We start from the raw sequence: 12,435 nt of genomic DNA, 5'->3' as shown, positions 1-12,435 counted from the left end.
TACTCTGCTCAAGTTTGAAGACTTGAGTCAGCATCCCCTTCGGACCCTCACCAAGGAACAAGGCCTGCCGAGTCTCCTCCAGCCCCATGTTCCTCCAAATCTGCTTCACCCCTTTGCATTTAAGAAACAAATGAGCCCCATCCTCATTTAGCCTACCACAGACCAAGCAGAGAGGGTCAATGTCAATACCTTTCCTGGCAATGTTGCATCTATGGGGAATACTGTCATGAGCAATGCGCCACAAGAATTTCCGGACATTTGGGGGACACGGACAACTCCAAATGTCATTCCAGCAAAAATACACGGCTTCAGGAGCTTGTTGGACACCTGAGGAGCACCCCTTGTCATCAAGCAAAGTTCTATGAAGCCAATAAGCAGATTTCACGGAGAAGATCCCCTTCTGATCAAGGCGCCAAGCCCAACAGTCGTCGAGGTTACCTCTGACTGGCATTTGTAGCACATGAACAGCAGTCCAGAGACAGTCACATACCAGCTCTTCGTCCCAATCACCAGAAACCGGGTTAATGAGGTCAGCCACTTGATCAACCAGATTGTTATGCTTTGGAGAGATCACATAGGGGATGCCTTCCCGAACAACCCATGGGTCATGCCAAATATTGGTGGAAGCACCATTACCCACACGTTTAATCAGCCCCTCTTTCAACAACTCCACCCCTTTAAGAATACTCCGCCACATATACGACATGCCAGCCTTAGGAGTGTCCCCTAGAACATCAGACTCCGGGAAATACTTTGCTTTCAAGACCCTTGCACATAGGGAGGAGGGATCCGTGAGGAGTCTCCACGCCTGCTTTGCCAACATGGCAATATTAAAAGAGTGCAAATCCTTATATCCCAAACCCCCAATCTTCTTGGAACGAACCAATTTCTCCCAACTCAGCCAATGGACCTTATTTGTGTCATCTTGTTGAGCCCACCAAAATCTGCACACCATTGAACTCATTTGGTCACAGATCTCCTTGGTTATATCAAAACATGACATAGCAAACAAAGGGATGGCCTAACCACAGGCCTTGATTAAAATCTCTTTCCCCATTTTCGACAACCACTTCTCCATCCAACCCATAATCTTACTCCAAAGTCTGTCCTTGAGGTAATTGAAGACCTTTGTTTTTGATTTACCCACATGAACCGGCAGACCCAAGTATTTCTCGTTTGGAGCCTCCTTAGCAATACCCAGAGCGTTCATCATCTTTCGTTTATCTCTTTCCTTTGTGTTCTTACTGAAGTAGGTAGACGATTTGTCTATATTCACAGTTTGGCCCGAACAGTTCTCATACAAAGCCAGGATATCACACAGGTGCTGAGCACTTTCCTCCGTGACCTTCAACAAGATAAGGGAGTCATCCGCAAATAACAGATGATTGAAACTTGGTGCCGCCTCCGCCACTTGTACTCCAGCCAAACGACTATCTTCATCTGCAACATTGAGGAGACAGGAGAAGGCTTCACCACAAATCAGAAACAGGTAGGGCGATATTGGGTCACCTTGCCGCAGGCCCCTCTCCGGAATAACCTCCTCCGTCAGACTGCCATTTATTTTGAATCTGTATTTACTGTGGAACAACATTTTATGATCAGCGCCGTCCATCTATCATCAAGCCCCAGCTTCCTCATCATTTTTTCCAGGAAGCTCCTCTCGACCCTATCGTACGCCTTGCTCATATCCAGCTTCAGAGCAGCCACCCCCACTGAACCCACCCTTTTATTATGCATATGGTGGGTAACCTCATACGCGAGTAGGATATTGTCCAAGATGGGTCTACCGGGGACAAACGCACTCTGATTTGGAGCAATCAAATCATCTAAAATTTTCTTGAGACGATTGGCCAACACTCAACACTTTTGAGATCAATTTATACACCACATTACATAAGCTGATTGGCCTAAGATCCTTCATGGCTTCCGGATTTTTCACTTTGGGAATAAGAGCCACCCAAGTGTCATTCCAGTCCTCCGGAATAGGTCCTCCATTCAACACAGCAAGCACCTCCTTAACCACCTGAGGTCCCACTATCTCCCAGTGCTTCTTGTAGAAAATAGATGGCATACCATCCGGCCCCGGGGCTTTTAGATCACCAATACAGTCCAGAGCCTGCATCACTTCCTCCTCCTGGAATTCCCATAACAGGAAATCATTCATCTCCGCCGTCACCTTAGGATTTACCTTGGCTAGTAGTTCCTGGACACGATCCCCTGCATTAGACTTACACAGAGTTTTGAAATAGTCAGTGATCACCCCCGCCATCTCCTCCTCTCCCTCCACCACCACCCCATTCTCTTTTTTCAGCTTTTTTATGCGGTTGTATTTGCGCCTGCCAGAGGCATAACTATGGAAATATCTGGAATTTTTGTCCCCCTTGGCCAGCCAATTGACATGCGTTCTTTGTTTCCAGAACAAGTCTTTTTGAGTTTCCAGCTTCTCCAGCCTGAGACGTAGCACATGCTCTCTATCCACCATATGTTGAGAGATGCATTGTCTTCTGCACGCCTCCAGCTCCTTTTTTGTTTTTGCAATTCTCTTCTCCAAGTCACCCAAAGAGCTATGGTTCCAATCTTTGAGGTCTGCTGCCACCCCTTCTGTTTGCATCAGACACATGACCCTCTCTCCCATACAATTCTCTTCCCCAGGCATTACGAATCACTTCCCTGCAACTATCTTCCTCCATCCACGCTGCCTCAAAACGGAAAGGCCTCGGTCCACCACTTTTCACGACCAAATTCCTGTCTTCTTCAAACTCCAGAATGATCGGTCTGTGATCAGAATGCCTATGGTCTTCATTAATCACCCTAGCGCCAGGAAACTTGGCACACCACTCCTCCATCGCCACCACCCGGTCGAGTCTTTCTTTAATATACTTTGTTCCATCATGGCTATTATTCCTCCAGGTGAAAGCATCACCTTCAAAGCCCAGATCATGGAGCTCGCAATGCTCCAAAGTCTCCCTGAACTTGTCCATGCATCCCTGGGGCCGAGCCGCCCCACCCTCCTTCTCCCACCCCATCAGGATCTCATTGAAATCCCCCCCCCCCCCACAAACCCAAGGAATGTCATAATGGGGTTTAATTGTTCTCATCAACTTCCAAGTGGCCTCCCTGGCCTCAGCCTTTGGTTCTCCATAGATCCCCGTTAGCCGCCACTTGAATCCATCAGCCTCCGTGATCTCCGCATCGATGTGAAACCTCGATTTCAGACCCGCCTTCAGGTTCAAAGAACTACGCTAGAACAGCGCCAATCCTCCACTTTGGCCATCACTGTCCTCCCACACCATGTTTGTTAATCCCAACTTCTATTTCAACCATTCCAGCCTCTTCCCCTTCATCTTTGTTTCCGAGATGAAAAGGACATCAGGGTCCACCTTGTTCTGGAGGTCCAGAACCCCACGAATAGACGGGCCGTTCCCCATTCCCCGGCTATTCCAGAACACAATCCTCATAGCTGCTCGCAGGGCTGTTCCGATAGCCCCGCCATACTTGAGTTTTGAGGCACCGTGTTTCCCTTCACCCGCTTCTCCTTTGTTTGGTCCTCTTGTATCTCCATCGGCTCCAACTTTCTTTTCTTGCCCACCATAAAAAGTAGGGCAATCTTCACCTCACTCCCAACACGTCTCCCCGTTTTTCGTTCCCTCTTCTTATATGTATTGTTTATCCCCTCCATCGGCTGCCCTCTTTTTATGCCAGCTATATTAGCACCGCCAGCCTTGACCACCACCGCATTCTTGCCCTTCAGCTGGTTACTAGTCACCAACCCCCCAACGAGCACCCCCGGTTCCATCACCACCCCCGCCATGCTGCAGCTCTCAGTATTTGATTCTACTGACACAACCACACTGCTCTTCCCCTTTTCTACTTGAAATATATTCTCCTCAAATTCCAGTCTTTTTTGGACCTCAGGCCCGCTTGGTCTTTTGCACATTTCATAGGGCTTGTAACTTCTGGTTCTTTCTCAGTAATCTTTGTACCATTACCTCCCTCCGAGTTGGACCCATGGCGCCACGACTTGTTGTCACTACCCGACCCTCCACTCCTGCTCCCAAAGCCAAAGCCCTTGTTAGTTTTCTGATGCTTGTTTTCCTCCCACCCCCTCCATTCCCCAAAGTTCTGCTTGTTTGTAGCTGCCGCACGCATCCATCTCCCATATTGCTGCGTTTCTCCTCTACCCAATTTAGTTGCACAGCTACTGACTTCATGGCCAATGAGGCCACAGGTGTAGCATAACTCAGGCAGGAATTCATATTCAAAAGGGCACCACTTCTCCATATTGTTTGCCCCCACTTGCACCATCATTCCCCGCAGCAACGGGTTCAAGATATTCATCTTCACTTTTACCCGCAAATACTCACCCACCGCCGTACCATCCTCGCCCACATCAACCTCCAGAAATTCCCCGGCCGCATCGCCCACCGCCTCCCCTGTTTCCCTATTCATTCTGCCCAACGGGAGCTTCAGCACATGGATCCAAACTGGAATGAGCTCGAACTTGTAATCGTCCCTCGACTTGTCCGGGTCGAAATCCTCCACAACCACAAGATCATTGTGATGCATCCACAGCCCATTCTCTAGGGCCTTCCTCTTCCCCGAGACTTGAAAGAAAGTAAAGAGGAAGATATTCTCACCCATCGCCTTGCATTTCAGTCCCCTCAGCGGACACCAGATCTTGCCCAACGTCGCCTTCAAACCCTCCATGCTCGCTGGCTTCTCCGAGAAAACCTTCCCCAGCGCCTTCGCCTCCAGCACCAGGCCCCCGCCTCAACCAAGCTTGATGCCCTTTCGCTCCGCCTCCGACAGCCTGAGATTCTGCAGCAGCCCCTCCACACGCTCCATCGCCATCCTTCCCGCCGCCCGGCCTCCTCTCCACCCTGGCCCGCCAGAGAAGATAGGGGACTAGCTAAGGTGTATTACAGTCACGAGCGCTAGCGAACTCGCGAAGGGCTAAAAAACGAGAGGATGGGACGGGGAAGTAGAGCACAAGCACCTAGCATCGACCGGCCAGAGAAGGGGGCGCAGCCGGCTCGGGCTACAGGGACGGCTAGGGCTAGGGAACGGTCGGAGAGGGGTTGGCGGCGGGGGGAAGCACTGGACACTGAGAATCGCCCACAAATCACCGATCCACAAAACACGGAAACCGTCACCTAAGGACGGACTCCATGGTAGATATTTCAGTGCAAGCTAAGCAATAACAGTACATTTGGCACTCTTGATATACCCATTGCATAACATTCTACGCGTAGTAGTTGGTTGTGCCGTCACTTTGGAAAATTTTACTGGATAATTAAGAGAAACCGGAACTTGTGCGATGGCTGGCTATTCACGGACTAGCTATACCTACTGTTTTTTTCTTGGGTTCCAGTACAATTCTTGTCAGATTTCCTGTGCTCCAAAATTCTAAAATATACTACTCCTATAATAATCAAACAAAATGTACTTTGAAGAAACCAAACTAATGCGTAGTTCAAGGAATCAAAGTCTCTAATAATCTTATACAAAGCAATAATCACAAAAGACGTAAGTGAAGACCATAATAGTTTTACTAAGCTATGAAAAAAGCTACTATTAGTAAATTTTGAAAGCCTAAAGCTACTATTAGCAAATTTTGAAAGCCTAAAGCTCGTCATGGTCGTCCTCGTCCTGACCACCACCGGACTTCTCGTAGGCCGCGGTGAAGACAGGGTTGCAGACATCCTCGAGCTCCTTAAGCTTCTCCACGAAGTCTTCTTTCTCGGCGTTCAGGCTGGCGTCAAGCCAGTCGCTGGCCTCCCTCACCGCCTCCTCGACCTTCTCCTTGTCGTCGCCGTCCATCCTCCGCCCCATCTCGCCGTCGACTGTCGTCCGGACGCTGTAAGGTCAATGACAGCACACAGCATGCTTCATCTGAGTCCAGAAATGGAAACACCGACAATAATATTGCAGTTGAAAGTACTCAAGGAACTGATGCAGATGGCCATGCATTGGTGGCTTTTCCCTGTGAAGTTGGCACTGATGCTGAGATGCCTCCACATGTTGATGTCACCTGCAGTTCAGAGGATGAGAACAAGTCAACCTCTGATAGCGTCTGCGAGGCTAAGAATGTGCAAGTCTCTGAGGATTTTCGTTCAACATCAGAAGATGATATCATAGAAGGTAGCACCAAGAAGGAAGCTGACACAGCTGCGGATAAGATGAATGGAGTTGGCAGTGGCAGTGAGAAGCATGATGTTTCGTCTGAGGCAAACAATGAAATACATTGTGTGGGCGCTAAAAGACCGTTTCCTGATGGCACCACCTGCGAAGCTAAGAGGATGCAAGCCTGTGAGGATTTCCGGTCAACATCAGAATATGATATCATAGGAGGTAGCGCAAAGGAGGAAACGGATACAGCTGCGGGCAAGCTGAATGGTAGTCAGCAGGATGCCTCACATGATTCAGAAGATGGAAACACTGACTGGGCTGGCAGTGATAGTGAGCATGATGCTACGTCCAAGGTGAAAAGTGAAAAATGTTGGGTGGGTGCTAAAAGATCGTTTTCTGACAGCAGCATCCACGAGGCCATGGAGATGGTGACATTTGACAAGAAGTTCTGGCAAGACTACTCCAAGCGTGCGGGTGGAAGATTTGGGCGGAGGTACAAGCGGCGCATAGTTTGGAAGCGGCGGAAGGTGATTTCCCGGACACCTCCATCGTCGCCGGAATCTGCTTTGTATTGGCCATGTAGATAGGCTGCATTTGTTGACCCAAGGCTCAAAGAGGCCCTTGACCCTTAGCGATATGAAATCCTGATGTCTGGCTGCCTGACTAAATCTAGCAGTGTTTTGCGCATGCCTGAATTTAAGTAGCGGTGTAAAGTGAGGTTGGACGGGTCCCTGACTGGAGGGAGACTAGGTTGTTTCGTCTGTGTTTACTTGTTCTCTATATATGTGTCCAGTAGGTGAATGATGATTCATCCGGTTCACTAGATCCTCAACTGCATGTTACATTGCATGTTTGTGTTCTGGAAGGCTCGACCATACGTTGTTTCCTCAAGCTCCAAATGATGATAGTGAGCGAATCATAGCACCGTTGCTCCTTCTGAATTGGTTCCTTACAGTTAGCCACCAGGAGTGTTGGCGAAAATAGACACATCACATCATAATGTGATCCACCTGTGTCTTGTTTTTTTTCCACACGATCCACCACGGGGATCGAATTTTCATTACCAAGGAGATAACGAAAATACAACCAGGTTCCAAGCATAAAAAAAAGGGAAAAAGCAGGGGGGGGGGGGGGGGAACGCCGCCTAATGCTAACGTTTTAGAAGGAGTTATTAGTTACAGGCCACAGACCAACCAAAAGGAAACAACCTCCAACGAAGCAAACGCAGAGGTTAGAATAGCGAGCTAAAACAGAGCTAAAACAGCTAGAGCTATCGTAACAGCAAAAAGGCCTTCACGCCATCCATCCACGAAAGCTTGAAACATCAGGAAATATCTCCATCGATAGAATCTTCAGATTTCTTATCTTCCAGGCGGGGTAGCTCAGGACGACCAGTATTTCCCGAAGAAGAAGAGGTTCCAGCTCCAGCTGCGGCAAGACGCATGAGACCATCGGCTCCCGCGCGAATGTCTGCAGCGTCAGCTTCACCATGAAGACCTGCCCAATAATTCATAAAGACAACAGCGTAACTGATCAGGTCAAAGGGAGAGCTAATGAGCTTTTTCTCGAAACAAGCTTTATTTCTAAGCTTCCAAGTAGCCCAACACACAGCTGCTAGGCCAGCTATTTGGGTATTGCGGCTTGCAGGAACGAACTGAGGAAACCATCGAAAATACTGTAAGAAACTCCCAGGGCGAGTGGCAGAGTTAATCACAGTCGCCACGGCACTCCAAACGAATCACCTGTGTCTTGTTACTGTAAGCATGTGAAGAATGCCGATGTAGAATCTTTGAAGACCATGTCTAGCTTGACGAGGTCGATATTGCAGTGCAAGCCAGGCAAAAAATTTACACTTATAAGTGCCCAGTTAGCTTCTTCAAACGCATTTGGCACCCTCCAGTCCTTCATCCTGATAGTGATAGACCCATTGCATCTACATGTAGCATCTATTTTTTCATCCTGATAGTGATAGACCCATTGCATCTACATGTAGCATCTATTTTTGCATTACGTCCATCATAGTAGTAGTTGATTGTGCCGTAACTTTGGCAAATTTTACTGGAAATAATTAAGAGAAACCGGAACTTGTCCCAGTACAATTCTTATCAGATTTCCCGTGTTCCAAAATTCTAAAATATAGTACTATCTAGCCAAACAATGTATTCCCGGAGTATTTTGAAGAAGCCAAAAAAACTAAAACTAACCAATGCGTAGTTCAAGGAATAAAGCCTAATAATCTTTTATATACGAAGCTATAAGAACAAAAAACTACACTAAGTGAAAACCATAATAGTCTTACTAAGGTATGAAAAAAAAACTACTAATAGTACTGTAAATGAAAGCCTAAAGCTCGTCATGGTCGTCCTCGTCCTGACCACCACCGGACTTCTCGTAGGCCGCGGCGAAGACAGGGTTGCAGACATCCTCGAGCTCCTTGAGCTTCTCCACGTAGTCTTCCTTCTCGACGTTCAGACTGGCGTCAAGCCACTCGCTGGCCTCCCTCACCGCCTCCTCCACCCTCTCCTTGTCGCCGCCGTCCATCCTCCGCCCCATCTCGCCGTCGACTGTCGTCCGGACGCTGTACACGTACGCCTCCAGATTGTTCCGCGCGTCCACCTTCTCCTTCACCTTCTTGTCCTCCTCAGCGAACTCCTCCGCCTCGCGCACCATGCGGTCGATTTCCTCCTGGGTGATGCGGCGGTCGGCGGCGCTGACGATCTCAATCTTCTCCGACTTGCCGGTTCCCTTGTCCGACGCCCGCACGTGGAGGATGCCGTTGACGTCCACCTCAAAGGTCACCTCGATCTGCGTCGTGCCCCTCGGCGCCGGTGCGATCCCGGTGAGGTCGAACTTGCCGAGCAGCCTGTTGTCCTTTGTCATGCTCCGCTCGCCCTCGAACACCATGATCGTGACCGTCGTCTGCCTGTCCTCGTAGGTGGTGAACATCTTGGTCCTCTTCGTCGGCACCGGCGTGTTCCGGGGCACCACACTCGCCAGCACACCGCCAACGGTCTCGATGCCGAGCGTCAGCGGCGTCACGTCGAGCACCACCATCCCGGCGTTGTCGCCGGCCACGATACTCGCCTGCACGGCGGCGCCGTAGGCCACGGCCTCGTCGGGGTTGACACCTCGGTTGGGCTCCTTGCCGCCGAAGTAGTCTTTGAGGAGCTGCTGGATCTTGGGGATCCTGGTGCTGCCGCCGACGAGCACGACCTCGTCGACGTCGCCCTTGGAGAGCCCGGCGTCCGCCATGGCCTTCTTGACGGGCGCCATGGTCTTGCGGAAGAGGTCGGCGTTGAGCTCCTCGAAGCGGGCCCTGGTGAGCGACTCCGACAGGTCGATGCCGTCCGCCAGCGACTCGATCTCGACGCGAACCTGGTGCTGGTTGCTGAGCGCCCGCTTGGCGCGCTCGCACTCGCGGCGGAGCTTGCCGAGCGCGCGGGCGTCGCCGGAGACGTCGACGCCGTGTTTCCGCTTGACGAGCCGGATGAAGTGGTCCATGACGCGCTGGTCAAAGTCCTCGCCGCCAAGGTGGGTGTCGCCGTTGGTGGCGAGGACCTCGAAGACGCCGCCGTCGAGCGCGAGTATGCTGACGTCGAAGGTGCCGCCGCCGAGGTCGAACACGAGGACGTTCTTCTCTTTAGTCTCGTCCACCTTGTCGAGGCCGTAGGCGAGGGCGGCGGCGGTGGGCTCGTTGATGAGGCGGACGATATTGAGCCCGGCGATGGCGCCGGCGTCCTTGGTGGCCTGGCGCTGCGCGTCGTTGAAGTAGGCCGGGATGGTGATCACGGCGTCCCGCACCTTCTCGCCGAGGTAGGCCTCGGCCGTCTCCTTCATGCGCGTGAGCACCATGGCACTGACCTCCTCCGGGCTCAGCACCCTCACGTCGCCGTCCTTGACCTCCACCTCCGCGTGCGGCTTCCCGTTCTTCTCCACCACCTTGTACGGCAGCAGCTTCATGTCCCGCTGCACCTCCGCGTCGGTGAACTGCCTGCCGATGAGGCGCTTGGCGTCGTAGACGGTGCGGAGCGGGTTGGCGGCGGCCTGGTTCTTGGCGGCCTCGCCGATGAGCCGCTCGCCGGTGTCGGTGAAGGCCACCCAGGACGGCGTGATCCGGTTCCCTTGGTCGTTGGCGATGATCTCCACCCGCCCGTTCCGGTACACGCCCACGCACGAGTAGGTCGTGCCCAGGTCGATGCCGATGATCGGCCCTCCGGAGCCCTTCGTCGTCGTCGAGGCGCCCGCCGCAGCAGCAGCAAAGGGAGCCGTTGCCACCATGACGAGCAGTTCGGCGAGGAACAGCCCGAGCAACAAGGTCGCCCTCGCCCGAGCCATGGCGCCGGCGATCGGTTTCCTCTTCATCGATCTCTTCTCAAAGCTAGCTAGCTCGTGTGGTTTATTGGTACATAGCAGGACGAGGAGGTACCACTATTTATGGCGGGAGGAGATACCGACAGCGATCGCATCACGTGGACGAATCGGAGGTGGTCTCCGACGCCGTCTGTGCCTAGAGGCGTGGCGACACACGGGCGGGGCGATCTAGGCCGTGGGATTGGACGATCGGGCGGCTGTGAGGGTTTGTGACGTGTTGGCGTGAACCAGGCTTCCGGCTGTGCGACGTACTGACGTGCGGCTATTTTCTGGTTTCTTCAAAGTACATTGTTGGCTTTGGCAAGATAGTATATTCTGGAATTCTGGAACACAGGAAAAATCTGATACGTAGTTACGTACTCCCTCTGGAATATAAGTCACGGTAGGAATAAAACCCGAACTCTGAGGCCTGAAGTCCTGAACCCGAACTACCTGGACCTTAACGCGAATAACCAGAAACCCGAAAAATCGGACGTTAAATAGGGTGGCAAACATAGAAACCTGAATTAAATTCGGGGAAAATCGGGTGTAGACCTCAAAGACCCAAACAACCCATTTAACTCAAACTTGGGCCAAATCTCCCGCATGCCAGCCCACTCACGCGTGAGCCTACTCCCCAGTCAACCACTCCCTCAGGCCCCAACCTAACTAACAGTAACTCCCGCAGAGGTGCAGACCCACATGATCCCTTCGCCTTCACTGCATGACCATCGCCTTCTAGTGCCGCCGCTGCTGCAGTGCCCTCACATTCGTCTTATAGAGCCACCGTCGTTGTGCCATTGTCACCTTCTAGCACCATCGTTGCTTTCTGTCCTTCTCCTCACATAGTCACATCCCGTCGCCTTCTCTCGTAGATCGGTAGATCCAAGATAGATCTCTTTGCCGGCGACAAAAAGATCTTCTTAGCTTCAAGCCTTCAACCTCGACGGGATCTAAGGGGTTCGGGAAGGCTTTGTCCCTTTCAGCTCTTTCGGGGAATTCGGGAAAACCTGAAACCCGAACTCAATTTCCCAGGTACTCGATCTATCGGATCTCTCTCTTTCGGGGTGATTTTTGGGTGCCAATATTCAAAGCCCGAATTCCAAAATAACCGAGAAACCCAACCCAAAAATTTCGGGTGACCCGAACGCCCACCGTGGAATATAAGTTCCGGTTTCTCATAGCTTGAATTTTACCACAATACTCCCTCTCCACAAGTAAGCTGTAACATCCTAGTTCTTGAGGCTATAAAAGAGAGAAAATAGAGGTGTGCATTGCATTCATGCATAGAAAATCTAGGAAATTTTCGCGCTTTTAAATAATACTTGTCACAAACATTGAAGTTTCACTTAAGTTGATGGAATTGGAAGTAGATCATCAAGTTGAGCGATATAGACTTCCATGTGACCTTTATTAAAATTATATTTTGGGTAGAGGTGATTTGGTCTATGGTTTAAATCAAATGGAACTAGAACTATTACAACAACACACTATATAAGGATAAAATACCAGATCTTCTAAGGGTTCATAATATGGTATTCCTTGCAACAACATATGACAACATGTTCAACTACAAATCATATAAGGAGAAAGATGGGTAAACCAATCTTGACCTATCTCTTCTATGTCTATAATAATTGTTCTTACCAAATCCTCATGGTATCGCTTCAAGTCAATTCTTAAACTTGTGAAAAGGAAACCAATACAACTCTTGTCATATCATATTGATCTATTATATTCATCTCTGTCCAAATCTACCTTCACCAAACCTCAAAGAAAGGTGAGAACTATGCATCTGTTCAGATAATCACATCACCATCAATGTAGTAGAACCCTAGGTTATAATTCAAGTAATTTCTAAGTGAGAGAGGCTATTGATACTAACCTTAGTCATGTGTATCAAGAGAGTACAAGAGAAGTGCTATACTCTATTTGTTTGATCAAACACTTGATCTT

The 12,435-nt window shown here is 50.3% G+C and overlaps 1 protein-coding gene across 1 annotated transcript; it reads right to left on the bottom strand.

Annotated features, from left to right (window-relative positions):
* Window positions 1-8,472: 8,472 nt before the first annotated feature.
* LOC124666377 (heat shock 70 kDa protein BIP5-like) lies at window positions 8,473-10,464 on the bottom strand. The gene has a single exon (XM_047203708.1). The coding sequence runs from the start codon at window positions 10,462-10,464 to the stop codon at window positions 8,473-8,475; it is 1,992 nt and encodes a 663-aa protein (XP_047059664.1).
* Between the last annotated feature and the right edge of the window lie 1,971 nt (window positions 10,465-12,435).

This window comes from Lolium rigidum, chromosome 6 (genome assembly GCF_022539505.1).
Source record: "Lolium rigidum isolate FL_2022 chromosome 6, APGP_CSIRO_Lrig_0.1, whole genome shotgun sequence".
In the NCBI taxonomy this organism is placed as follows: domain Eukaryota; kingdom Viridiplantae; phylum Streptophyta; class Magnoliopsida; order Poales; family Poaceae; genus Lolium; species Lolium rigidum.
Note: the sequence above shows the minus strand (reverse complement) of the source record. Positions and strands in the feature narration are given on the sequence as shown.

What these genes read in the sequence shown, in the direction of transcription:
- LOC124666377 (XM_047203708.1), bottom strand. Translation starts at nt 10,464, where the DNA reads ATGGCTCGGGCGAGGGCGACCTTGTTGCTCGGGCTGTTCCTCGCCGAA.